This window comes from Thunnus maccoyii, chromosome 4, assembly GCF_910596095.1.
Source record: "Thunnus maccoyii chromosome 4, fThuMac1.1, whole genome shotgun sequence".
Lineage (NCBI taxonomy): Eukaryota > Metazoa > Chordata > Actinopteri > Scombriformes > Scombridae > Thunnus > Thunnus maccoyii.
In genome coordinates, this window is record NC_056536.1 from 17,162,152 (window position 1) to 17,186,186 (window position 24,035).

Consider the following 24,035-nt stretch of genomic DNA (forward strand, 5'->3'; position numbering starts at 1 on the left):
ATTTCTTGCTGCTCTAAATAAATATAATTCAATGAAGTATTGACAAAGTCAAACTGGCACCTGACTGACACCAGCCTCTCTTATGCTGAGTTTGATCTTTGACCCTTCTCGCATGACTTGGCCTATATCATTTCAACATCACAGATAGGACTCACAATCCTGTGACCGCTATACTTCTGCTTCTTCTTCTTCCTAAGAAATTGTTAAGAAGAAGTAGAAGTATTGCATCTTAGTTAACTTGTAATAACAAGTTAAATAAGATGCAATAATGTGGTTGTTTACTTAAATGCGCTTGTTCCTCAACACTGACAAGCGCTGTAGACATGTGAACGAATTTGTTTGCAGTGTGTGGGCTTGGAGACATTTTGGAGATCAGCACAATGAAGCCATTGTTTTATATGTAAGATTTTACAGCAGAGAATGGAAACTAATAATCTGTAAATATTTTAGAGCATCTTATCAACCTGTTTCTTCATGAAAATTTGTTTAGTGATAAAAAAAAAATCTGTAATGACTGGTTTTGTTCAATACTTTGAGTTGATTACTTGTATGTCAGTTGTAAACAATACTGCTGTCACATTTTCTTTCCTTGCAAGCTTGTCAGATGTATAATAGGGTCAGAAGGAGAGGCTACTCATTTTCTTTCTTGCAGGGAAACTTCAGTGTTTTCATGAGCACAGTCAATTGCAAACCAGAGAGGCAAAAAATTGTAATACCAGTTTGGAGGTTTGTTATATCAACTGACTGGTATACGACAAGCTCCTTTACAATCTGAATAACGTTGTCAAAATTCAGAACTGAAATGACTTCTTTACTGTTTAAACAGCAATTTGAGTATCAGATCAAATGATGTTTGAGATTTCAGAGAGTTTTGTCGTCCTCAGTAACACTGCAGTTGCGTCTCCACTGAGGTGCAAAGTAATTCAGAAATATACAAATGACTGTATAAAAATGCCAGATATACAATATGAAATAACAATATAAAAGAATCAAATGTACAATAACAGGAAAGACTGAATTGAAAGAAGGAAATACCATTTGGTATGAATATCAAAATATCAATATAAAATGTGGGTAAAGAGAGATGTGTAGCAATAGAATGGTTATAAGAATAGATATGGAAATGTGGTATAATGAAAACTTAATGCACTTGGGCTCTATGCATATTAGTTTTTATGTACATCGTTTTTATATTGCACATTCTGGGCCTAATTGTATTGAATCAAACATTTGAGAAAATGTATTTAAGGCCATTTCCTGTGACTCATAGGTTTATTGTTGACTCATAGCACTACATGTTTGTGACCTCATGTTGATTGTCTACAATAGTTCATGAACAGAGTTTAAATCTGCGTGACTTTTTACAGGTCTTTTGATGTTGAGACGGTCTGTTTACATAAAGGGTTGTCAAACTATACACCCTCCGAGCAAATATAACTGTATCCAGGCAACCAGGGAGCCATTAAACCTTGCCTGGCACAAAAACGCACCTGAATGACAAATTCTACATGAGGCTGGGCTCTAAATGTTAAGATTACACTTTAGGCTACTGGTGCGTAAACATGGCATTAGGGACATTTGGCGCATATCCTGGTTTTGTCACGATAACAGGGGGGAGATTATGAGCACCACGGCAGCTGGTAGCAACTCGATAAAGCAGCAAAGGCTGGCTAATACACCCCTCTTTCAGTGAATCTTCTGGTGCCGTCATGCTCAAGTTGAGGAAAGCTGCTGCAGTGGAAATGAGCGCTTGCGCATGCAGGACATGATCCGGTTATGTAAGAAAGATAACGGGTTGAGCAGCCCGAGCATTATTATTACCTGTAATGTGTCGGGTGTAGAAGATCATCTCGTTTAAATGATGATGATGTTTATCTGATATAACGTGTCCTCTTGTGTGTTTGGTATAAATAAACATTCGTCCACTTTGCATATCCTATAGGCCGTAATACGCTCCGCCCGTGACAGCGCATGACGCTAAAAGTTAATTCTAGGGTTTAGGTTTCTACTGGATTTCATGTGAAGGAGGGCTTGAAGCAGAGCCCGCCCTCAAGGGGTCTAGGTCTGTTCTTGCCCAGCTTGGCGTGAGCAGCTTACACGTAAATGAAACACGGAATAGACAGTTCTGGTGCCTTGCGGAACTGAGGAGGCGCGCAGCGGAGAGAAGCTCCGATCATGATTTAACCCACCGAAACACGCAGTCGATCGGTGATCTCTCGATGGTTTTTGAAATAAAATTTTGGTAACTCTTCAGTGGAGCTTGACACTCAGTCGCAGAAGCAAAGAAGCTGAAGGGCAGGTCAAGCCAGTGAAGTCAAACGGATCTTGCGATGTTACCCGCGGATGTAGAACCGGTCATCAGAAGAAGTACGGCGGGTGCAGCCCCGGCCTTACCGAGCCAGCCTCCCAGTGAACGGGCAGTGAGTGTGCTGTGGTCCTTTGGAAAATGCCTGGGTGCGCTTCTACCGGTGTACCTGGCCGGATATTATGGCTTCAGCATCAGTGTGATCCTGTTCGGTCTGATGATCTACATGGGATGGAAACACGGTCGACAGGAGAAAATGATGAGGCACAAGTCTGCAATGTATCTTCTGGAGAACGAGAGGGAATTTACTACTGCAACGGTTTTCAGAACCAAAAGCGATTTACCTCCCTGGGTAAGAACCTGTATCCACACTCCAAACTGGCTCACCACCTGCCATGGTCATGCTCTGCAGTTTGTATCACATGTCACATCTGTCACATCTGTCAGGTTGAACCTAAGCTGCATCTCAGCTACTCTGCATCACAGTGATAGGCTGGTATCTGCATGTTACCCATTAGTAGATCCTTGTTATATGTTTAGAAATCTTGCAACTTCTTAGAATGAACACATTCCCCAGTTTTTTCCTCCTGTCCCTGACCAGCCCCATATTTAGACATTTCTAATGTGCAGTGCCTGGGGAATTAGTCTGAACTGCTGCCACACTGAGGAATGTGAATTAACATGTCAGATGAGATCTTTGTGGTGGTAAGGTGGAAAGAATTACACTGATGTTGAAGAGAGCGTCCCTTGAGTAGACAGTAAAATGCAGGTCTAGCTACTGAAAAAATAATTTATCTAGCATTAGGAGAGATTCTCTCTGCGTGTGTGTTTATTCTTCCAGTTTCACTACAATGGAACTGCCGTTGACCTTATCTGGCTCCAAAAACATGATGACATATAAACATCTTTCAGAGCAGTGGCAGTGACTAGAACCACCATATCTGGATAGAGAGCGAGAGAGGAGAAACCGTGTGTGTGTGTGTGTGTGTGTGTGTGTGTGCATGCATGCATGTGTGTGTGTGTGTGCGAATGGCTGTGTTAGTGGGTGTTTTTATGGCAGATAGGCCCAATCTCAAGATCTCATGGTTTGGAGGAAAAGCTGATGTGCAACATTTGCGTGACGGTTTCCTGAAATTTCACCACTGACCAGATTAGCCTCATTTGTTAGGCCTGTATTCACTCTCTACTTTTTATTGAAGTATGTTGGCAGATTGTATATTTGTTGAGATATTGTGTTCAAGTGGAAGTACTGCCTTGCAAAACTAAGTTAATACATGTTAAGAATACATGGAAATGACTTGGTTGAAATAAAAGTGCCCCATTGGAACATTACTCAGGTATCTAGTACAGTATGTTACATATGCTCAGAAAAATGTGACTAAAATAATCTGCTCAAGTATTTTAACTACTCTGCTAAATGTTGTAGACCATTTTACACTACTCCGTCATATTTGAGTTCATGCCTGACCGATATTACTTGTCCACAGGTCAACTTTCCAGATGTGGAAAAAGTGGAGTGGCTGAATAAGGTATGTGTTTTTCCTATCAGACTTTGCATACGGTATGTGGTGCTGTATATTTTTACATTAATAACTCATATTTTTTAAAAATCTTCTATTTTAACATGCTGCAACTCGTATGATGGCGAGCTGCTCTGCGTAATTCAGCTGAACTTGTTGCAAAGCACAGGAAACAACAAATCATTTCCAGATAAAGTGCTCATGATTAACTTGAGTAGCTCGAACGCAGCTCTATTGCCTCACATTTAATATTAAGACTTTAAGTGACCCGGCTCACGTTGCAGACTCCCCATCAGAGCAGATTATCTACTGGTGTTGTTAAGAGGCAGGGAAAGCGGCTCAGATCATATCTCTGCCACTCTGTCTCTGTCAGTGCAGTAACCTCACATCGGCGCAGGGCAGGTGTTGATGTGAATACTAATAATACAAATCACCCTTCTGGTGGAAAAAAACATAAAGAACTTGGTGACAGAAGCCCAGATTGTGGGATGGCAATTTGCTGGACTCATCTTTCACCAGCCCACGTCTTTGCCCTAGGCTTCCTGATATGTGATCAGGCCACTCACACTTATCCTCCTCATGTGCGGCCGCAAACAAACATGCATCAGCCCTTGTATTATATTTGACAACCTGTAGAATGAGTTTGTGCGGAGAGAAGGGTCGGGTGTTGTCTGTGAGTAATGAATGTGAAATAAGCTGTGAGGAGTCGTACCTTTAGAGACTGCATCGTGTCCATAAGTGTGTCATTAATAATGTAGCCTAAAGGACACTCCTGTAGCTATAGCCTGTGAGCATCGCCATCCTCATGAGGACTTTGGAGATGGAGGTCAGAGGATTGGTAAATAGTAGCTGGCAGGACTTTTTTTTACACCTCACACTGAAATGCTGAAGTTAACACCAGTGTGAAGGTGTGTGGAGTGATTCCTAACCCTTCATCACAAAGAATCAATGAGAATTGCTGTAGTATATCAAGTGAAACAGCCTTGATTATTTGGTAACACTTTACTTTATGGAGCCATAATGTCCTAACAATTTAATTGGAACAACCATAATTTGATACTTATTATTGGAAAATAAGAATTTACTTGAAAGACAGCGCTCAAATTAAAACTTATTTATTCATTATTTATTTAATATTAGAAACTTTATTCTCCATATATGCTGAATTATATTCTTTACTGTAGACAAATTCCACATGTGCACTGACTAAAAGACACGATGTGTTACACTGGTAATTAATTGAAATTAATTAATTAAAAGTGCACTAATTGAATGAACACTGTATTTTCGCTATAATTAGATTCAAATTACATAGTTCTTTTTATGGACCCACGAAGCATTACCGATTATTTATTTTTAATTTTACTAGATCTGCAGTGATTAGTCGATCGACAAAATATTAATCACCAACCATTTTGATAATCGATTAAACATTTTGAGTAGTCTTTTAAAGAAAAAATGACAAATTTCTCTGATTTCACCTTCTCAAATATGAATATTTTCTGGTTTATTTAGTCTTCTATGATAGTAAAGTAAATATCTTTGGGTTGTGGACTGTTGGTCGGGACAAAAGAAGACATTTGAAGACGTCACCTTTGGTTTTGGGAAACATTGATCGACATTTTATAGACCAAATGATTAATTGATTAATCGAGAAAATTATTGACAGACTAATCTCTAATGAAAATAATCATTTGTTGCAGCCCTAAATTATACTTTAGAATGATGTGCTCCAAAATAAATAACTGAGTTATTAATGGTTGAGCTATTATTCACATTTCAATTGTGTCTTCTGTTAGTTGAGTTTTTGCTGAACCTACCGTGAAAAACCTTTTAGCCACAAGACAAACAGTCTGTGGTCGCGGTTTTATCAAGAGTGTTTTTGTCTATGTTTGTTCATGGTTCTTGGTTATATCCTGTCTTGTTCTGGCAACCACCCTTTTTATTAACAGGATGTGCTTTGCTGTGACTTAACATCTGCAAGATTATAATGCACAGTTACACATAATATATCACTATTGCAAACATGAACGACATTTATTACTTGTATTTATTTATGACTTCACTGTATCTAATGTGTGTACTGTGTAATAAAACATTGGACCATGGTTTTCTGTATTCAATGGCCATATGTTCTCTCATGTAGATCCTGCAGCAGGCTTGGCCTTTTATAGGCCAGTATCTGGAGAAGTTGCTGGTAGAGACCGTTGCTCCTGCCATCCGCACTTCCAGCATTCACCTGCAGACTCTCAGCTTCACCAAGGTCAACATAGGAGACAAGGTATGTGAACTGACTGTCAGAAAAGCAGCAATTCATCCTGTAAATGTGCCGCGACCGAGAAAATACCCAGTGTATTAATGTGGATAATATATACTGTATATAAGACAAGTAATACAGAGCTGTTCTCACAAGTCTGTTCGTTACAAGCAGAAAGATTGATAATTTAATCATAGTCTTCATGTGCATCTTCGCTAATGTGATTTCATAAAGACTCATCAGTCTTGTTTGCTTTGTGTAATAGCAGTTGTTGTGTTCACAGGCTTTGAAGGTGGCTGGTGTAAAGGCTCACACAGAACAAGATAAGAGACAAGTTATGTTGGATTTGTACCTGAGGTAATGCATCACTTTTATTAGTTCATTATTTCATGTTGTTTCATGTTGTGTATGAGCAATTAGAGAAGAATTGCTTATACACATAACAAATTGCTTACAAGAAATTCTTTATCATGAAATGTCCTGCACTAGTTTGTCCTTGTTTGTAACCGCAGATCTTTGTTTACTTAATACAAAAAAGAAAGCAGTCTATCATAACTGAAATCAGCCGCTTCCTTTGGTTAAACATGTATCTTTTCTATCTGCAGCTACGCCGGCGATGTAGAGATCAATGTGGAAATCAAAAAGTACTTCTGCAAAGCTGGAGTTAAAGGAGTCCAAGTATAAGAACAAATATCAAGATATTCCTGCGTTAGTGGTCACAGTTAAGTGTCCTAAAAGCATCCTATCAGTATGCTTACATTACATTTTTCTCTTTAGCTCCATGGGAAGCTACGTGTGATCCTCGAGCCTCTAATCGGAGATGTGCCACTGGTTGGAGCCGTCACCATGTTCTTCATCCGCAGGCCTGTGAGTGTAGCACCAGTGAACCAGATCTGAGTACTTTTCAGTTTTGCACTGCACTGTATTCATATGTCATTACTTTCATCTGTGTCATAGAAACTGGACATCAACTGGACCGGGCTGACCAATCTGTTGGATATCCCTGGGCTGAAGTGAGTTGATGATAGTAGAGCACTGGGTAGATCTCTTAGGGTGCAGCCGCACTGATCTGTTGTCTGTCCATCTGGTATTCATTTTTAATTGTGTTTTAATGAGGAGTGCCTGCTTATGTTTATTTTGCTACCAGAATCAAATACGGTTTTACCTGGAATTCAAAGGAGCTCCAAAACAAACAGACAGACAGCAACACCTCTGTTCACTGACAGATCTGTGTGGTTAAATCCTTAAAGGATAAGGGTGGCGATATCTTATATTTTGTTATGGTTGACAAATCTCATGACAAGACCAAAACCAACAATGAGCTGATCCTACTAACAAGTTTTGCCTGTGCATCCAAAACCCGCTATAGCTATTTCTCTGCACCATAGAGCCACAAACGTAGCTGTTAAGCCTTTGAATTTCATGCCCATTCAAGCCATGTAACTTCCTCAACTGTCAGTCACCTTACATTGTCTACAGAGAAAATAAATGGTTCCTCCTAATAGTTCCTCCAACTTAACAACTTGATAGAGCAGTGAATGTGTATTTATCCTTGGCTGAAACTAGTCCCCAACAACTGCACTATTTATTTACTCCTGTTTGCCTGCCACAGACAAGATAGGGAAGTCAAAAGTATTGAGAAATGTTGTATGTTTTGTTCCTTTCATGCGGTTTGTTGATAGCAACATACTGAACAATGCCACCCTTGTCCTTTAAGTTGTTAGAAATTTATGCCATATTGGTGGTCGTATATTTATTCACCTTGTTATATTATGACTCCATGCTTTTATATTCAGGTAGTTTTTAAGGCATATTATATAATGTCAGAATGTGGACAGTATAGAATCAACTACAGTACAATTAAATAGAATATGAACATAAACTAATAGTCTGAAAAGTTTCAGTCATACTCAGTGTAATTGTATGGTGGCCGATTCTATACTGTTTGTGTTATGATTTTATATAATGTACTTTTGTGAAAATACAATTAAAGCATTGTCAGAGGCGTAAAATTGATCACTTCCCTCTGGCAATGCTTTCAATGACAGTTTGTCATTCTTTTGTAATTGTATTCCTCCTGTAAATGGCATAAGCCAACATGATTTCACAGAAAGCTGTCCTCACATTTAGCCAATGGGTGCTTCCTATTGGTTGTGTAACCTGGATATCATGTTATTTATGCATGCTCACATGGTCGGCAGTAGTATAGCCTCTGTCTGTTTGTCTGTGTGTCCCTCCCCTTTGTGTCGCCAACATCGTCCTTGCATTCATTTGCAGTTCCATATCGGACACTATGATAATGGATGCAATAGCCTCCTACCTGGTGCTCCCCAACCGTCTCACTGTTCCCCTGGTGGCCGACCTGCACATTGCGCAGCTCCGCTCCCCTCTCCCAAGGGTAACTGTCTCAATAATGAATGACCTGGAGCAACATGGACCCACACAGACTGAAGCAGATCTGCCTCAGCATATTATTTGCAAACAAACACATAGCCTGAAAGTCATGCAGCAAAATTCACATTGTAAATGAGAAACATGGACCAGTGATTTGTGAGGAAGCTTTTTCTTTGTGTATTGATGTGTTTTCCTGCATATATGCACATGCTAGGGAGTCGTGCGTATCCACCTGCTGGAGGCTGAGGACCTGACTGCCAAGGATACAGTTATCAGGGGCTTAATTGACGGGAAGTCCGACCCGTATGCCGTGCTGCGCGTGGGAACCCAGATCTTCACCTCTCATCACGTGGACAGCAACCTGAACCCCCAGTGGAGGGAGATGTATGAGGTGAGAGGGGTTGGGAGGGCAGAAAATACACCTGAAACATGAGATATACTGTATGGCTTTGCCTTGATATTCAGGTGCTGCATTTCCCACCAACTTGTGCGCTTATAGTTAAAGCTTGGTGTTGGTGTCCTTGCTTCATAACGATTGCACTGAGTCTTTGGTAATAAATAGGTGGCACTTTAGAGATAAACAGTTTTGTGGAGATTTTATCTACTGTTTTGGTAACAGGAAGCTGCTATTTCCGAGATAAGAAAGTCTTACGAAAACTGCTGTCTCAGGGACATATTTGTTGTTTTTGAGACACAAATTTGAGCCAAACTAAATTTGAGCCAAACACTGAATAGATTTTAAATTACTAACATCTATCTAGCGCAATGGTTAAAAGTTCTTGCCATTGTGATTCTGTTCGTATGTCCTTGTGTTATTGTGTCATGTGTGGCTGTATCTATATTTGTATATTTGTTGTGCGTGTGGCGTATTTGTCCATTTATGTGTATGTGTGTGTGTGTGTGTGTGTGTGTGTCAGGTGATTGTCCATGAAGTACCTGGTCAGGAGTTGGAAGTGGAAGTATTTGACAAAGACCCAGACCAGGATGACTTCCTGGGGAGGTAGCTTATTCATTCTCATCCATTTACTCTGTCTCTATAGTATGTGCTTCTCATGTCATTTCCATCTCTGCATGTTGGGCCATGATTCTGGCGACATTTGAGCACCTTTGTCTCTTTGATTCATTGCTTCATTGATTATCTATCTCTCTCTATCTGTCTCTCTTTCAGGGTCAAGGTGGATCTTGATATTGTAAAGAAGGCCAGAGTTGTGGATGATGTAAGTAGTAGTTGCTTATGTTTAACCTTTGGAGGTTTTAGACAAAATCCAGTATATCACTACATGTACTTGTTTTCTCACTCAGATCAAATAATAAACAGCAAATACAAGAATACAGTCATCACATTGTCTTGCCCTGGAAAACATCTATTGCAGTAATCCTGTTAGCATGTGACACTAAACTCCATGTGCCTCCTTGTGACCTGCTCTGATTGCACCATATTTAATCCTGCCGTCCTGTCCAGGCTGAAAGATCTCCTCTGGATGAGAGAAATGTGCGTTTAATGAATCCTCTGTTTTTGTAAACAGTGGTTCAATCTGAGGGACGTCCCATCCGGCAGTGTTCACCTCCGGCTGGAATGGCTCTCTCTGCTGTCCTCTGCTGACAGACTGAGTGAGGTGAGTCTACAACAGCCTAATGCTACGCAATAGATTTTTTTTTGACCAACGAACTGCATAACTTTGGGTAGAAATGTGGACAAAATTGAAACACTAATAATTAGTAGTTAGTATTTTTTTATATGCCATATACCATATATTTATTTATTTGTGGCATTTTTCCTAGATTTGACAGTATGACAGTGTAGAGAGACAGCAAACACAAGGAGAGAGGGTGATGACAGAATTTAACTGGGAACTTTGTGATCACGTTACATGTCTTAAAACACACAACCACCAGGATGCCCTGTCTCATGATTATTTACTAAGTGAGTTTGAAAAGTCAAACTCATCACATGACCTTATAATTGTCAAACATCATTTGTTCTTGAGTACTTGTTTTCTCACGGTGTGACAGACTTTTTGTAAAAAATTAACTTTATGTAACCAGAAAAGCCTTGCTGAGATTTAAAAAAAATCTAATTTTCACATGTCCTGGCCAAGACAGGCAACAATAAAAATGAGGTACAGATTGACAACGTAGAACAGATAACACAAAATATGCCACATGTAATAATTAAACAAAAATGTAATTGCAATATTATTTGTAAAATTCTCATAAAGAATCATGTAAAAGATTACATCCTAGAAAGAATATAAGTGGCACCTTTGGGTTGGAAAAAGATGGTGGACGTATGTTATGTTATGCTGTCACCTGATGTCCAGTGTTGTATGTTGGATTGATTTTAGCATTTTCAGCATGTTTTATATATTTTCATTATATGTTTTATGTATTTTATGTTTAAGTGTGTGTGTGTTTCACCTGATTGCAAGACAAAGTTAAGACCATTGGTAAAAATAAATAAAATCAATTTAACAATGTCAAACAATAAATCAGTTAGAATAACATATTCTTCATCAGTTTGTTAAGAAGGTATGAAAATAGTAAAATTATATGTTGTTTGCTCAATCCAAATGTAAGGATGTAATGAACATCGCTGTCTCTAGGGGCCACTAATGAGACTTTTAGATCATTTTCTTCACATCCTTTTGCTTTCTGTCTGTTATTCTTCCTCCAGGTGATCCAGATGAACCAGAACCTGACCAGTAAGACAGCTGATCCTCCATCTGCCGCCATCCTAGCTATCTATCTTGATCAAGCTTCTCAGCTCCCGGTAAGGTTAACACTACTTGAGGCTCCGTCATGTGGTGTGCTTTGAATTTTCATCTGTTACCCACATCCATGTATTTCATTTGTTTTAGATGAGAAAAGGTAATAAGGACCCAAGCCCGATGGTGCAAATTTCCGTTCAGGATACAACTAAAGAGAGCAAGGTAAGTTTAAATATAACTTTTTGTTAGTACATTAAACCAAACTGTAAATATAATGAATGTTTTCCTCTTTCTACTGCAGACTTCTTATGGGACCAACAACCCTGTGTGGGAGGATGCCTTTACCTTCTTCATTCAGGATCCTCGCAAACAAGACATTGACATTCAAGTAAGTCATTCGATGAGTAATGATTGAACACACCAATTAAGCTAACTGTAAAACCTGTATATATTGCTGCTCCACTCAACTCATTGTCGAGGTGATTAGTTCACTAAATTAGAGCTGAACGATATATCAAAAATTAAAAAGATTGTTGTGGGAATGGTAATTTTTGCATTTCATTTTCACTGAAAAAATATAAAAATGATGATGATGTGATTTTTGTGGGGGTCTGTGCCAAACAAGCATGTTCCTTTACATCTAGAGAGTATGATTTGTAGGCTGGGGCGTCTCTGTAGCACCACAGTGCTTCATTTATAATGGTATGTTGTGACACATTTTACCTTTTTCAAAAAATTGCAGCTCTTTTGATTTGGATATTGCGCTTGGTCATACTGCGATTTCGATAATATTTCTATTAATTGTTCAGCCCTAAACTAAATACATTCTTGATTTTCTCTCTGGTTTTATAAATGTTTCCACTTATTCTCTCTAATTTCTGTAAACTGCAGGCCCATGGTCTTAACCTTTTATGTCCCTCTTCCCATCATGATATTTGCCTTCCCCAATTTTCATCCCAACTTCACAACTTCTTTTCCTGTGTTTTTAAATCAGGTGAAAGATGATGATCGTGCTTTCTCCCTGGGCAGTCTGACCATCCCTCTGAGCCGTGTTCTGGCAACCCATGAACTCACCATGGACCAGTGGTTCCAGCTGGAGAATTCTGGTTCTGCCAGCCGCATCTACATCAAAATTGTGCTACGGGTTGGTATTTCACATATAGACTCTTTTTCTTTTTGCACACACTCACATGTGTGGTGCGGTGTAGTAAATAAGGAATGTGAACTTCAGCTGAAGGAGCTGAATTCAAAGCCCTGTGGGTGTCTGTGGGGAAGACTTTGAAATCCTATCAGCTCCCAAAGCAGTGCTCTGGCCAAGGGAACAATCACCAGGCAGATCATACTCACAACTACCCTTTCAAAACATGAGACAAAGATCTCAAATTTAAACTTTGCTTTGTTTGTGTTATCCACAGAGATTGTGGTGGATAAGAATTTGAAGAGGCTATAAAGTACACTAGCACATGCGTACAAACATTTACATTACTAGGCTGAAGATAATGATCTTCAACACATGAATTCCTAAACAGTAACTTTTCCCCAGTACATGCCTGAACTTAACACTAAAATTTAAGCCTAAAGTAGTCTTACTGCCTCACCTCTCTGTCCTTGTGGGAGCATGTGGTCACCGTAAGCACAGAAACACAAAAAAACTCACACAGAAACATGCATTTGCTCTTCTGTGTTTATCCTGATGTGAATCTCCTGGTTTCTAAAAGAGCAAGTCTCATGTGACTGTTTGAAGTAGGAAGGAGCTTCTTCTCAGACATGAAAGAGTGTTCAGTATTTTACTGCTTGACATTTTCTCTCCATAACCTCTTATTTGTTTTCTACTAGGTTTTATGGCTGAGCGACAATACCTCTCCTACAACTCCGTCTCCTCGCCCTTCACCCTCTGAGCCCGGGACGGGTCATGGGGGAATCACATCAGAACTGGACCCTGTGGGGCCTGGTGGGGTAACTAAACCTCAACCAACACGACCGCAACACACCACACCCGACCCTGACTTTGCATCTGAGGTAAAAGAAAAACAGTTGCCAAGAGACGAACAGCAGCAGTCTCGCACAAACACACTACAATCACATTTCCTGTCCTTGGTGTGCCCACAGGGAGTGCTGCGAATCCATCTGGTGGAGGCCCAAAACTTGATAGCCAAGGACAACTTCATGGGGGGCATGGTGAAGGGGAAGAGCGACCCCTATGTTAAGATCCGTGTGGCTGGTATCACCTTCCGCAGCCACACCATCAAAGAGAACCTCAATCCCACCTGGAATGAGCTCTATGAGGTATGGCTGATATGTAGAGTAGATTTCTTCTTCACATCTGGTGGATTTATCGAGTTTTAGATGAGATTTTATATAATATGTATGTGATTTTAGGTGATTTTGACCCAGCTTCCTGGTCAGGAGATCCAGTTTGAGTTGTTTGACAAGGACATCGATCAGGATGACTTCCTCGGAAGGTGCGTCCAGACATTAAAAACCTTCACTAAATATCTTGCTTTTAAATGAATATATGTAAATGAGAAAGGAGGATAAAGTATTGATTGAGTCCTCTCTTTGCAGGTTCAAGCTTAACATACGCGATATCATCAGTGCACAATTCACTGATACGGTGCGTGACATGTAGCTGAAATTAGTTGAACAGTTTTTGTACAAATCAGGTATATTTTTATGTCATAACCTGGTTGTTTCTATGCCACTCTTATTACAGTGGTATACTCTGAATGATGTGAAGTCAGGCCGAGTTCATCTGGTGCTGGAGTGGCTATCCAGAGTGTCTGACCTACCCAGACTGGAGCAGGTTAGATTCTTAAGACTTTGCCTCTTGTACTCTGTAGCCCTGAGGGCTTGTTTTATAGCATTACTGATGTTTGAATATTGTTTGACTGTGAGGGACTTGAGTTTAGAGAGTGATTTATGCCTGTAAGCATGCAGTGGAGAAGTGGAGAATGAGCTTATCTTTGCAGATGCCATAGATTAGTTTATTTATGTTAATATATCCGTCTGTGTTGTTCAGACAGGCAGGGAATTTAAACCACAACTTTCTTATTGCACAATAAGTCTTAATAAAACGCCCTTGTTTCCCTGCTCCCACAGATCCTGCAGTACCAGTCTCAGAAGTCATACCAGAACAAGGTTGTGCCATCATCAGCTGTGCTGTTTGTGTATGTGGAGCGTGCCCACGGCCTGCCAGTAAGATCATATCTATGAGCCCTTGGGGCTGTCTTTGTTGTTTACTATGATGTGTTTTTTCCTCACTAAAAGGAGTGGAGGAGTACAATATTTGCTACAATTACAGCTACATGTGTGTTTTATACGTGATATCACTGCTGATGTAATGTGTGTTGTAGTTTTAGTGGAAGCTGCTGATAACATTGTTGTATTACATTATTCTTTGTGTGTAATTTCAGCTGAAGAAAAGTGGAAAGGAGCCAAAAGTTGGAGCTGAGATAACCCACAAAGGCGTATCACACCGAACCAAGGTAGCATCATGATGTCTGAGCTGAGTGTGTGTATGCAGCAAAAGAAAACTGTTATTTGACAAGAATCATGATTTTCTCCTGTTCGATTGTTCTTTCTCAAGGTCTGTGAGCGCTCCACATCTCCTCGATGGGATGAAGCCTTTCACTATTTGGTCCGTGATCCCAGAGATGAAACACTCACAGTCAAGGTGAGAGTCATTAACAGCATCTGTAATTTACACTTTTTGCCTGACCTACGCGGCTGCAAGGCAGATAAAATTGTTGCACCATTTATTAGGTTGCAAAAGCCACTTTGTGTCAGAGCTGGCGTTTTATACAGATATGATAAAAACCCAGTTTGTAAAAAGGTTTGTGTATCTATGTGTGTGTGTAGCTCTCCCACAGCTGGGGCCAGGCTCTTGGATCATTGACACTTCCTCTCAGAGAGGTGCTGGCTGAGCCGGGGTTGGTGCTGGACCGTTGGCTCACTCTCGATGGAGCTCTGCCAGAGAGCCAGATACTTATGAGGGCCACGCTCAAGGTACTGGCAATACATCCTGATTATTGTTTCTATGCCATGTTAGCAATGGGGGGGCGGGGAGGGGGGGGGCTAATAGCTTTTTAAAATGAGTCATAGACTCAGCTGATCTGATGCTGAGGGGGAGTTTTCCACAATGTTGTAGAAGATCACAGATTGATACTATATTACAATGTACCAGCATCCGACTGTGTATTTCCCCTTCAAGAGCTCACAATAGCAGCTGTTTAATTTTCTCAAAGCTTCAAGTTTGGCTCCACAGCAAGTCTGTAGAATTGACTCATTTTTCAGACGTGAGATACAAGATTGTTATGCAGCACCGATGTCGTGCGATATCTCAATTCTGTGTGTCTTGCAGATCTTGGACACTCAGCTGGCGGTGTGTCGTAAGCCTCCAGGAGACGGAGGTAATGACGGCAGCGTAGAAGAAGTCATCCCCAAGTGGGATCCTTCTCATCTAGACCTCAGACACAGAGGTGGATTCGCCTTGTGAGTCACACACACTATCATCAATGCTCCATTGTGCAGTCACTGCCGCCACTGTTGAGATAGTTGTCTGGGTTTTCTTTAGTAGGCTTTTTTCAAGTTTATTTCATCCTATTAAAACACCAATTCGTAATGCCTACTGCTGGTTTATGTCTGTTATGCTAAATATTCAAAGACATTATAATGTCAATAACCATATTTTCTACGCTGTGTCTTTTAGAGGCAGTGATAACGCAAGCGCAGCAGGTCAGGTGAAGCTTACCGTCGCCTATTCCACAGACGAAAACAGGCTTTTCATCACCGTTCATGCCTGCAGGTCTTTATATGTCACACATTGCCCTTTTATCATCATATTCCTGACCTGGAGCAGTCGGTACAATCATATGTTGTAAATGTGATCTCCGTGTACTCACAGAGCCCTGGCAGCCTGCTCCAAGGACGGTGCAGACCCTTATGTTTCCTTCATCCTGCTGCCTGACAAAAAGGCTACCACCAAGAGGAGAACTGCCACCAAGAAGAGAGACCTCAACCCAGAATTCAACGAGAGGTAAGACCAACAAATAGTGATAGTGAACGAGGCATGATGATGCTACATTTCTCATCTCTCCCACGTTTCTCTTTCCTTCTTGTCTGTAGGTTTGACTTTGATTTCTCTCTGGAGGAGTCCATGCAGAGAAGACTGGATCTGTCCGTGAAGAACAATGTCTCCTTCATGAGCAGAGAGAGGGAGCTTATCGGCAAGGTATATATATGATTTATCACATCTGAAATGCACTTACTAGTTATCGCCTAAGTCCACATACGTTTCATAGTGATTATCACCAGACACCACAGATACAGAAATGTGAGACATGATTTTTTGCTTTTCCTTGTTGTCCTCAGTTGCTGCTGGACCTGGACCAAATTGACCTCAAGACTGGTGTCACACAGTGGTAATGATTTAAACTTCTACTGAGCATTGTGTTATAATGGAGTTGTATCAAAAAATATTAAAAACTTGACTTTATTCAATGTTATATAAACAAATCATATCCTTTCTCTTTTTTCCAGGTACGATTTGGTTGCAGAGGCCAACTAGAAGAATCAATGCTGATCTTCACCACTATATAGCATTAAGTGTTGCTTCTGTGATCTGTGATTTCTGTGTTTGTATATTCAGCTTAAATGAAAACTTCCACCATCACTGAAGAAAAAAAAAAGAAGACAACATATCCACTGCACAAAAAACACGTTCCATCAGTATTTATGAGAGGAAACTTTACATGTAGCTTATCATCCATAAAGTGTTCACTGTGCTGAATCCAGATTCTTCAGTAGAATATTTTGGCTGAATAGATATTTGATAATAATGCAGCTATGTTGCACAACCTACCAAGTTTATATATGTTCAAAAGCATGTAAAAGTCCTATTTGAGTTTTATTTACAAAAGGGCTCATGCTGTGGTTAATATCCAAATGTAATGACAATGTTTTACAGATTTACAGCATCCAACAAAACTGAAAGAGATTCCTTTGAATTTTAATTTTTTTACAATCTTCAAACAATTCCCAATATTAACTTTGTTTATATGCGTTTATATTATTGCCTTAAGTATTACAAAACTGTGCACAGTTTGTCAGTGTTTATGGATTATGTTTCAAATGAAGTTTTATATGTTTTAACCAGAGAAAAAGTTGCTTTTGTAAATCAAAGTATTAAAAACCTAGACCCTCACTCTTACCACTGAAAACAGAGGTATGATACTGTAAGCAGAGTCTAAATCACTGTGCTTTTATGAAGAGAAAACTTTGTAGATATGGAAAACTCATGGCTAGTGTTTTAACACCCATGCTTCTTTGTGTTTGTACGTGTTTGTAGCGCTAAATGCAACAGGCTGACACTGTCGGCCGTTATACTTTATTTTTCAAGCAAAACAATTATGATCTTATGAGAAGTTAGCAAATATTGTATGTAAGCAGTGGGAAAGCCTCCAGGCTTCCACTACTGTCACCTCACCACAAAGACTTGGACACTGATTTGTGGTCATGGAATAGAAAATAGTGTTTAGTGTCAAAACTAAAGAAGAAAACTGCTGAGCTTTGACATTATTTGAACATATCATCATGTATCAGCTTTTGAAGTTGTTGATTAAAGTTTGCACTCTCATGAATCAAACCAGTTTCTTGGCATTTTTTCTTGCAGAGGTTTGAATTTTCAACATACTTCATTTGCTTGGGTGTTTTGATGAAATGTCATAGTCACATCTTGCCACCAGGTTGTGATAAAGCGCTGACAAAACCTCACTTTCTGTCCAGCTGCATGTGGAATGACTGCTTGCAGATGTGAGGGGCGGGGCACCAGACTATGAGGTGATTGACAGGTTGTTTGAGCCAACAGGAGCGCCTCCACCCCCGCTCAGGGGAGGGCAGAGAGAGGAAAACCTGCCCTCTGAGTGGAGGCAACAGCAAAGAAGCTTAATCAGGATCACACAACAATAATGAATGGAAACACGTCGTAGCCAAGAAAGTTGAGCACCAACTAAGTAACTATTGGTCGGCATTTGAAAGTTATCCGTCGCAGGAGGAAATCTTTTTGTAAGTAATGGATTGGCCAGGCAAATCAGAAAGTACTTTCTGGATCAGAAAGCAGCTGTACTTGTATTGTTACTTTTGAAAGTAAGTTTTGTAGGGCAACTACAGTGGAATACACTGTAAACCTAAACGTCTGAATAAGTGTAAATGGCATTTTGGGACATTAATACGAGACTACTGCACTGTCTGCGTTTTATCACGGTTTGGAAAAGTGGATTATTTGGATTCATCCGTTAATGAAATTGTTGGAATACTTTTTTCTGGATTATTATCACTGAAAAAAGGAAGGATTGCAAGGTTTCAAGTGACCAAGAGGATACAGTTCTTCTCGGGGGGAAAAATGGGTAATATAGAAAGTGTGGATGGCCAATCGGAGATGAAGCATCACATCATGCCTCTGAAGGTGCCCATGCCTGACCCCACCGAGCTGGAGGAGAAATTTGCCATTGTTTTGGTAAGTTATAATTATCTCAGATTGTCATGATGTTGGTCAAGAGACGCCTCACAAATGTCTAAATATGTTGAGTTATTTCACATTGGCCTGCTGGTGGTTGTATTTGTTTATTTTATCTAGGCCTACTTGTTTTGACTCCCATTTGCTTATAAGTGCATCATAAACACCACTCAGATGAGAGCAGTGACACAAGAGAGGTGACAAAAGAGTTGATTTGTGCTTTTTTTGTTGGCATAACTGAGATGAAAGTGTATGTGTATTTACATGTCTACCCCTTTATCGTCTATTATGAGCTGCTGGTATTTTAAATGAACCGACCTGTGCTGTCCCGCCCCTCTCTCTCTCTGCCTGCTGTCCCCCCCTCTCCCCTCCTCTCCTCTCCTCTCTCTCTCCTGCGGTTCTTTTGTCTCCCCTAAAGTCAGACAACTCAGCGTTTGGCTGAAGTGGCAAACACTGAGCACAGCATGGTGAGAGTGGGAGGAGGAGGGGAGGTGTGGGGGTATTTTTTTTTTCAACAGTGGGGAAGGACATTACTGTATATCCTTGACAGAACACATTACTGCATTCTCCGTCTGTGTTTATTTAAAGTTTTCTTGCTGCAGGCTAACCATCTGAAAACAACATTTTCTGAATTCCCCCAAAACTCCCACACCCGAAGAGCCCCCCCCCCCCCCCCCCCCCCCCCCCCCCCTCCTTCCTCCTCTCTCCTCTCTCCTCTCTCTACACTCCACATCAGGCCGTCTGAACGCTTTGTAATAATGAGCACACAGTCAACACCCACTTTTACCTTTTATCAACACACTCAGGTTAGTCATCCTGCATCAAGGGAACATTTCATTTTTTGTCACATGACACAAGGGGACTTCACAAGTTTCCTCTTTTTTGGGAAAAACCATGTGGAGTTTTCCTTCGAATAACTTCTGTCAGGCTGTTCCAGGGGTGGGAACTAATTTGTAAATCTATACAACTGTTAGTCCATTGACAGAAATTTAATCAGCAACTATTTTGATGATGAATCATTTAAGTCATTGCTTGAAAGCAAGAATGCCAAGCATTCACAATGTGAGGATTTGCTGCTCTTCATTATCTTATGTGACAGCAAACTAAATACTTTGGGGGTTTTGGATTGTTGGTCACACATTTGAAGATCTGAGAAACATCTAATAGACATTTTTCACCATGTTCTGACAATTTATAGATTAAATGTTCAATTGACAAATCTTTTACTCAAGGAGATCTTGGATCAAGTATAGTATTCAGTTCTTTTACAAAGTATAGCCTATAGCAGTACTTCCTGACATGAGCAGATAAATCTGAGGGTCCACCAGTTGATTAAAGGGATAAAGTTAAAAAAAAACATTTATTTTTTCTTAGTTCTCTTTAATTAGATACTTTCAGGGCCTGTAAAAATCTTTCTCATGAGACAATCCCTAGAAGGAGAAGTCACTCTTCTTTAGTTGAACTTCTTTCAACCCACAGCGAGGTCATAACCTGTAATGAGGGGTCATAAGTAAACATTGTGTCATTTCAAAGGCACACAAGGTTGAGAGCCATGTAATGCAGTAATGACTCAATTTAGATTATCACCACATTTCTGGTTTTCTGAGAAACCTTTCCTATTGCCATTTGGAAGAGCATCACTGAAGAGAACTGGACTGGACTAGAGCACTGGGGCTGTATTCACGTGTCTTATCTCACCATTAGGACTTACTTGTTGCTCTAAAATGATTTGGGAATTATTCCTACTGAAAGGGGCTTTAGACCAAAAACTTAGAAATCCTTAAGTTAGGACTGTTGTGTCCCTTATTTTTAGGAGATTCTCCAAACTCAGTTAGGAGCTACTTTTAGCCTCACACTGTTATGGCCACTTTTAGTAACATCCGGATCTGTAACTGGTAGAAAAGTCTTCAAAAAAGCTTCTTTTTTACATTTACTTGAGTAATATTTCAGTCATGTAGTTTTATTTTGTTTGAGTTACATGTTCAAGGACTGTTTCCACCCCTGATCAGCTCCACATACACCCAAACAGAAGACAGAAAGCTCAGTAACATCCCTCCAACTTGTTGCTCTGTTACAGTGTGAGTGATCCAGGCCTCTTGCAACACGTGTCATAGCAGCATAAAATATACAAAGATTCAGAAAGATTTGAATGTAGAAAATACACTACCTATCTGTTTATTTTTTGTTAAACACTAGTATGAGGGTTTCTCACAGGTGCTGATTTTGTGCTCCTCACTCCAAATTTCAGCATAACCACACCCAGCCTTTATTTTCATCTGTTTAAGACTTTAATTACAGTATCAAACAGCAGAGAACTGCAATCTTCACAGCATTACTCAGATAGTCTCATTCTTGAACACTGTGGACCCTCTATGTTTCTGGAATGAAGCCATTATTTGCTTGCCAAAGCTATCAACAGCTACACAGTAAAACCCTCATATGAAGAGGCTAGCGCAGCAAGAAGCCATTCAGGGCCCTGCTTGTTGACTGCTGTGCAAAGTCTCAGCTATTGTGACAACTACACACTGTACTACGCTGTAGGCGCTATTATGACAGCTCAAGTCACGTCTTTGTCATGCAGATGACTCACTGCTTGGCTAAGTGTTTGGTTTTGAACAGACATTTTAGATGCATGTAAAGTTTTTCCAAATGACTGATGGTTGATGATTTGTAGACGTCACGTTTCCCATAAAGAAAGCCTAGAAAAGATTTTTTTTTTTTTTTAATCAACATACTGCTTATCCTGCCTGGAGACTGGAACAGTTGTTCTGACTGCCCTGCAGCACAAAGTCAATAACTGTTATTATGTTCAGCCGTGCAGAGCAGATGATTTCTATGCAAGGGCCAGTAGACTCAACATTTCAGTTGTGTTTTTGACTGGGAAAAGTTTTTCAAGCTCTCTAACCCCAACCCCGCCCTACCCTATAGTACAGTAGCTCCAGATTTCCTTTACTTTGTGGGAAAGAACAACACACTTGTATATTTTAGTCTTCTTATCAGTCCTCTTGTCCCTGCACTACTTGCCTCTTGTTTCGAGATAAAGGTACATCAAAAGCTTTTGTCTTAGTGGTTGGTGCTCTTCAGGAAGACGAGGCCATGGCTTTGTCATCTGGCAGTGGCTATATATCTGAGTGCTTTTTTCACATATGCCAAAAAATACTTTGGAAAACTTCTGCTAAATTGAGCAGATTTCTTTCTTTAGTATTTCTCAGCAGAGACGTAACTGGCATCATAGCAGCCTCGATAAATAACACACTCTCCATAAATGGGTATTTGGACATGGGTTTTTTCCCCTCTTTGGATCACTGCGTTTCTTGCTGCATGATGGCATGCTGCTGCTTGCTGCTGGATGGATGTGTCTGCATCTGCGCGGTGGGACTGCCCTCTCCTCCCAGACACGGCACGCAGACGTCCCACTGGAATGACAGCAGCCCATAATGATGTCATGGGTGCAGCAGCCTTCGCCAGCGTAGTAATATCCCTGGGCTAATGACTTTAACAGCAGCTCTCTACTGTAAATGGTGGAGGGCAGTGGTGGAGGAGGGGGCGAGTGAGACCCCAGGGTTAGCTTAGACTACTTCATGCGGTCTGCTAATAAAATGCCTGGGTCAGGTCTAACCGGGAGCATGTGCTAAAGGCATCGCCTCGCTCCTTCTCGGTCTCTTTTGTCCAGCATCCTCAGAAACAGCTTCAGCTCTGTCTTTTGTGGCTGGAAACAGTTGCCTGGCATTTTCCTTTCTTCATTTAACAGGGGAAGTTGCATTGTAGCCAATGATGGTTGGTTCGCTTTACAATGAGAACTGTGTTCCTGCAGGCTGCTTCTGGTGTATATCATGTCATTAATTCAGATTGTGATATAGATCTACCTAGACCTCACTCATAGACAAGTGTAGATCCACAACATAGAAGCCACATCTATAAAATTATATCTTGGTCATTGGCAGCGTTCCTTTAATAGTTTTGGCTCTTTTTCCATCTCTTTGTCCTTGGTAACTCTTACTTATCCTTGGACCGTACAACTTTGTGTGGTTCCAAAATGGAAATGGAATCTCTCATTCATTCAACCAGTCAGTGTTTCCTACTTTCCCATTCCCTGAATTCACTCTCACTGTGGGTCTGGCCTCTAAAATAACCTTCTCCATATGACTCTGTTCTTATGAAAACGATGTGAGATGAATGAGTGGCATTTTCAAAGGTGTACGTCTGGCCTGAGATCCTCTTTCAAAGTGCCCGAGCACCAATCTGCCGCTGGATTCCTGTGGTCTGGTCGAGACCGAGGCCGCAGGAGAACTCAGAGAGGGAAAATTCCCTTTGAACTGGCTGTCTGCCACCGTTCTCGGTTGTAATGACTTTACCAACATTTTTAAACAGTGCACACATATTTAAGAGCTGTTATGGGAGAAGCACAGGATTATTTTCACTACTTGATTGCATTGGAAACAATCCTAACCGATTTGTCTGCCTCCGCTCAACTCCCGGCATCTTTTATGCGCTGACATCCAGTTGCATCATGCAAAGAAGTGCAATCACAGCTTTTTATTTGAGGTTTGATTGTTCACAAAAGGAAGTCTCAAGATTAAGTCGCAGCAAATGTTGGGAAAAATACAGAAGGAGAGGTTAGCGTTGAGTCAGTAGTAGTGAAATCAGACATGCTGACAATGCGACTCCAGCACCCTGTCTGACATCACTGTTTTCTTGATGGTTGGAGTCTAAAGAAAGCTGCAATGTCTGATAGATGCCACTCAAGCGGAACTAATAGAGTCAAGCTGTGCGATGTGTTTTTGGACATGAAACCTAAATCATTTCTCTTTGTTTAATGGCTGTGGCGTTTTATTTATGTGCCTAACCCTCCTGTTCTCACACACATCACCACCACCTTCCTCTTTTCTAAAAAAGAGAAAAAAAATGTGTTTGTTACGTCACTTAAGTTGGAAGAGAGTGTACATCTGGCTCAGCTACCCACCACCGTGTCCCAGGAAGAGGGGGATTATGGGAGTCGAGTGCACACAGTTAACTCAGTTTTAGAGCAGCGGTGCAGGCAGCACAAGGCTGTCCACCTGGCTTTCTCTGCCCTCGGGCTGCAATTCTCCCAATCTGGGCCGGGCTTTATGGGGAGTTTTAGTGCTTCTCTGCCTCTTTCCTTGCAGCTATTTTGGAAAGCAAAGGTCAAGTTAAAGACCATGACTGAGCAGATATAACATGTCCACATTCAACATAGATCGTGTACATCAGATCCACCTTAGTGATTGATTCTGTTAAGCCAGATAGCCAAGAAAGCTAAAGCACATGTAGTTGTTGTCGTTTGATTGAACTTTCACAGATTATCTGTGGGTTTGGA

The 24,035-nt window shown here is 40.6% G+C and overlaps 2 protein-coding genes across 8 annotated transcripts in view; both read left to right on the plus strand.

The window, feature by feature from the left end:
• The first annotated feature begins 1,279 nt into the window (after nt 1–1,279).
• esyt1a (extended synaptotagmin-like protein 1a) lies at nt 1,280–17,827 on the plus strand. Its single transcript, XM_042409786.1, has 31 exons — nt 1,280–2,657; nt 3,793–3,834; nt 5,972–6,106; nt 6,366–6,439; nt 6,688–6,760; nt 6,860–6,949; nt 7,040–7,095; nt 8,360–8,480; nt 8,691–8,867; nt 9,394–9,476; nt 9,645–9,693; nt 10,003–10,092; nt 11,151–11,246; nt 11,335–11,406; nt 11,486–11,572; nt 12,179–12,328; nt 13,021–13,203; nt 13,294–13,470; nt 13,564–13,646; nt 13,750–13,798; nt 13,898–13,987; nt 14,284–14,379; nt 14,598–14,669; nt 14,771–14,857; nt 15,043–15,189; nt 15,545–15,675; nt 15,893–15,988; nt 16,088–16,219; nt 16,309–16,414; nt 16,555–16,604; nt 16,723–17,827. Exons 1-31 carry the CDS (start codon nt 2,331–2,333, stop codon nt 16,748–16,750), a joined length of 3,249 nt encoding a protein of 1,082 aa, XP_042265720.1. The 5' UTR covers nt 1,280–2,330; the 3' UTR covers nt 16,751–17,827.
• A 293-nt stretch (nt 17,828–18,120) lies between these two features.
• fmnl3 (formin-like 3) overlaps nt 18,121–24,035 on the plus strand; it is a 31,519-nt gene continuing 25,604 nt past the window's right edge. For 6 of the 7 annotated variants that reach the window (XM_042409710.1, XM_042409706.1, XM_042409711.1 and 3 more), the window contains exon 1: nt 18,121–18,697. In XM_042409710.1, the coding sequence (XP_042265644.1) occupies nt 18,584–18,697 (114 nt within the window). In that variant the 5' untranslated portion in view covers nt 18,121–18,583. The remainder of the gene's footprint in view (nt 18,698–24,035) is intronic. The other variant, XM_042409708.1, reaches the window with a different exon arrangement.

Bases quoted from the DNA above. Each gene is read 5' to 3' on its own strand.
- esyt1a (XM_042409786.1), top strand. From the start codon at position 2,331: ATGTTACCCGCGGATGTAGAACCGGTCATCAGAAGAAGTACGGCGGGT. The intron at 14,670-14,770 runs GTAGCATCATGA...TTCTTTCTCAAG, and splicing joins GCGTATCACACCGAACCAAG to GTCTGTGAGCGCTCCACATC. The intron at 14,858-15,042 runs GTGAGAGTCATT...GTGTGTGTGTAG, and splicing joins ATGAAACACTCACAGTCAAG to CTCTCCCACAGCTGGGGCCA.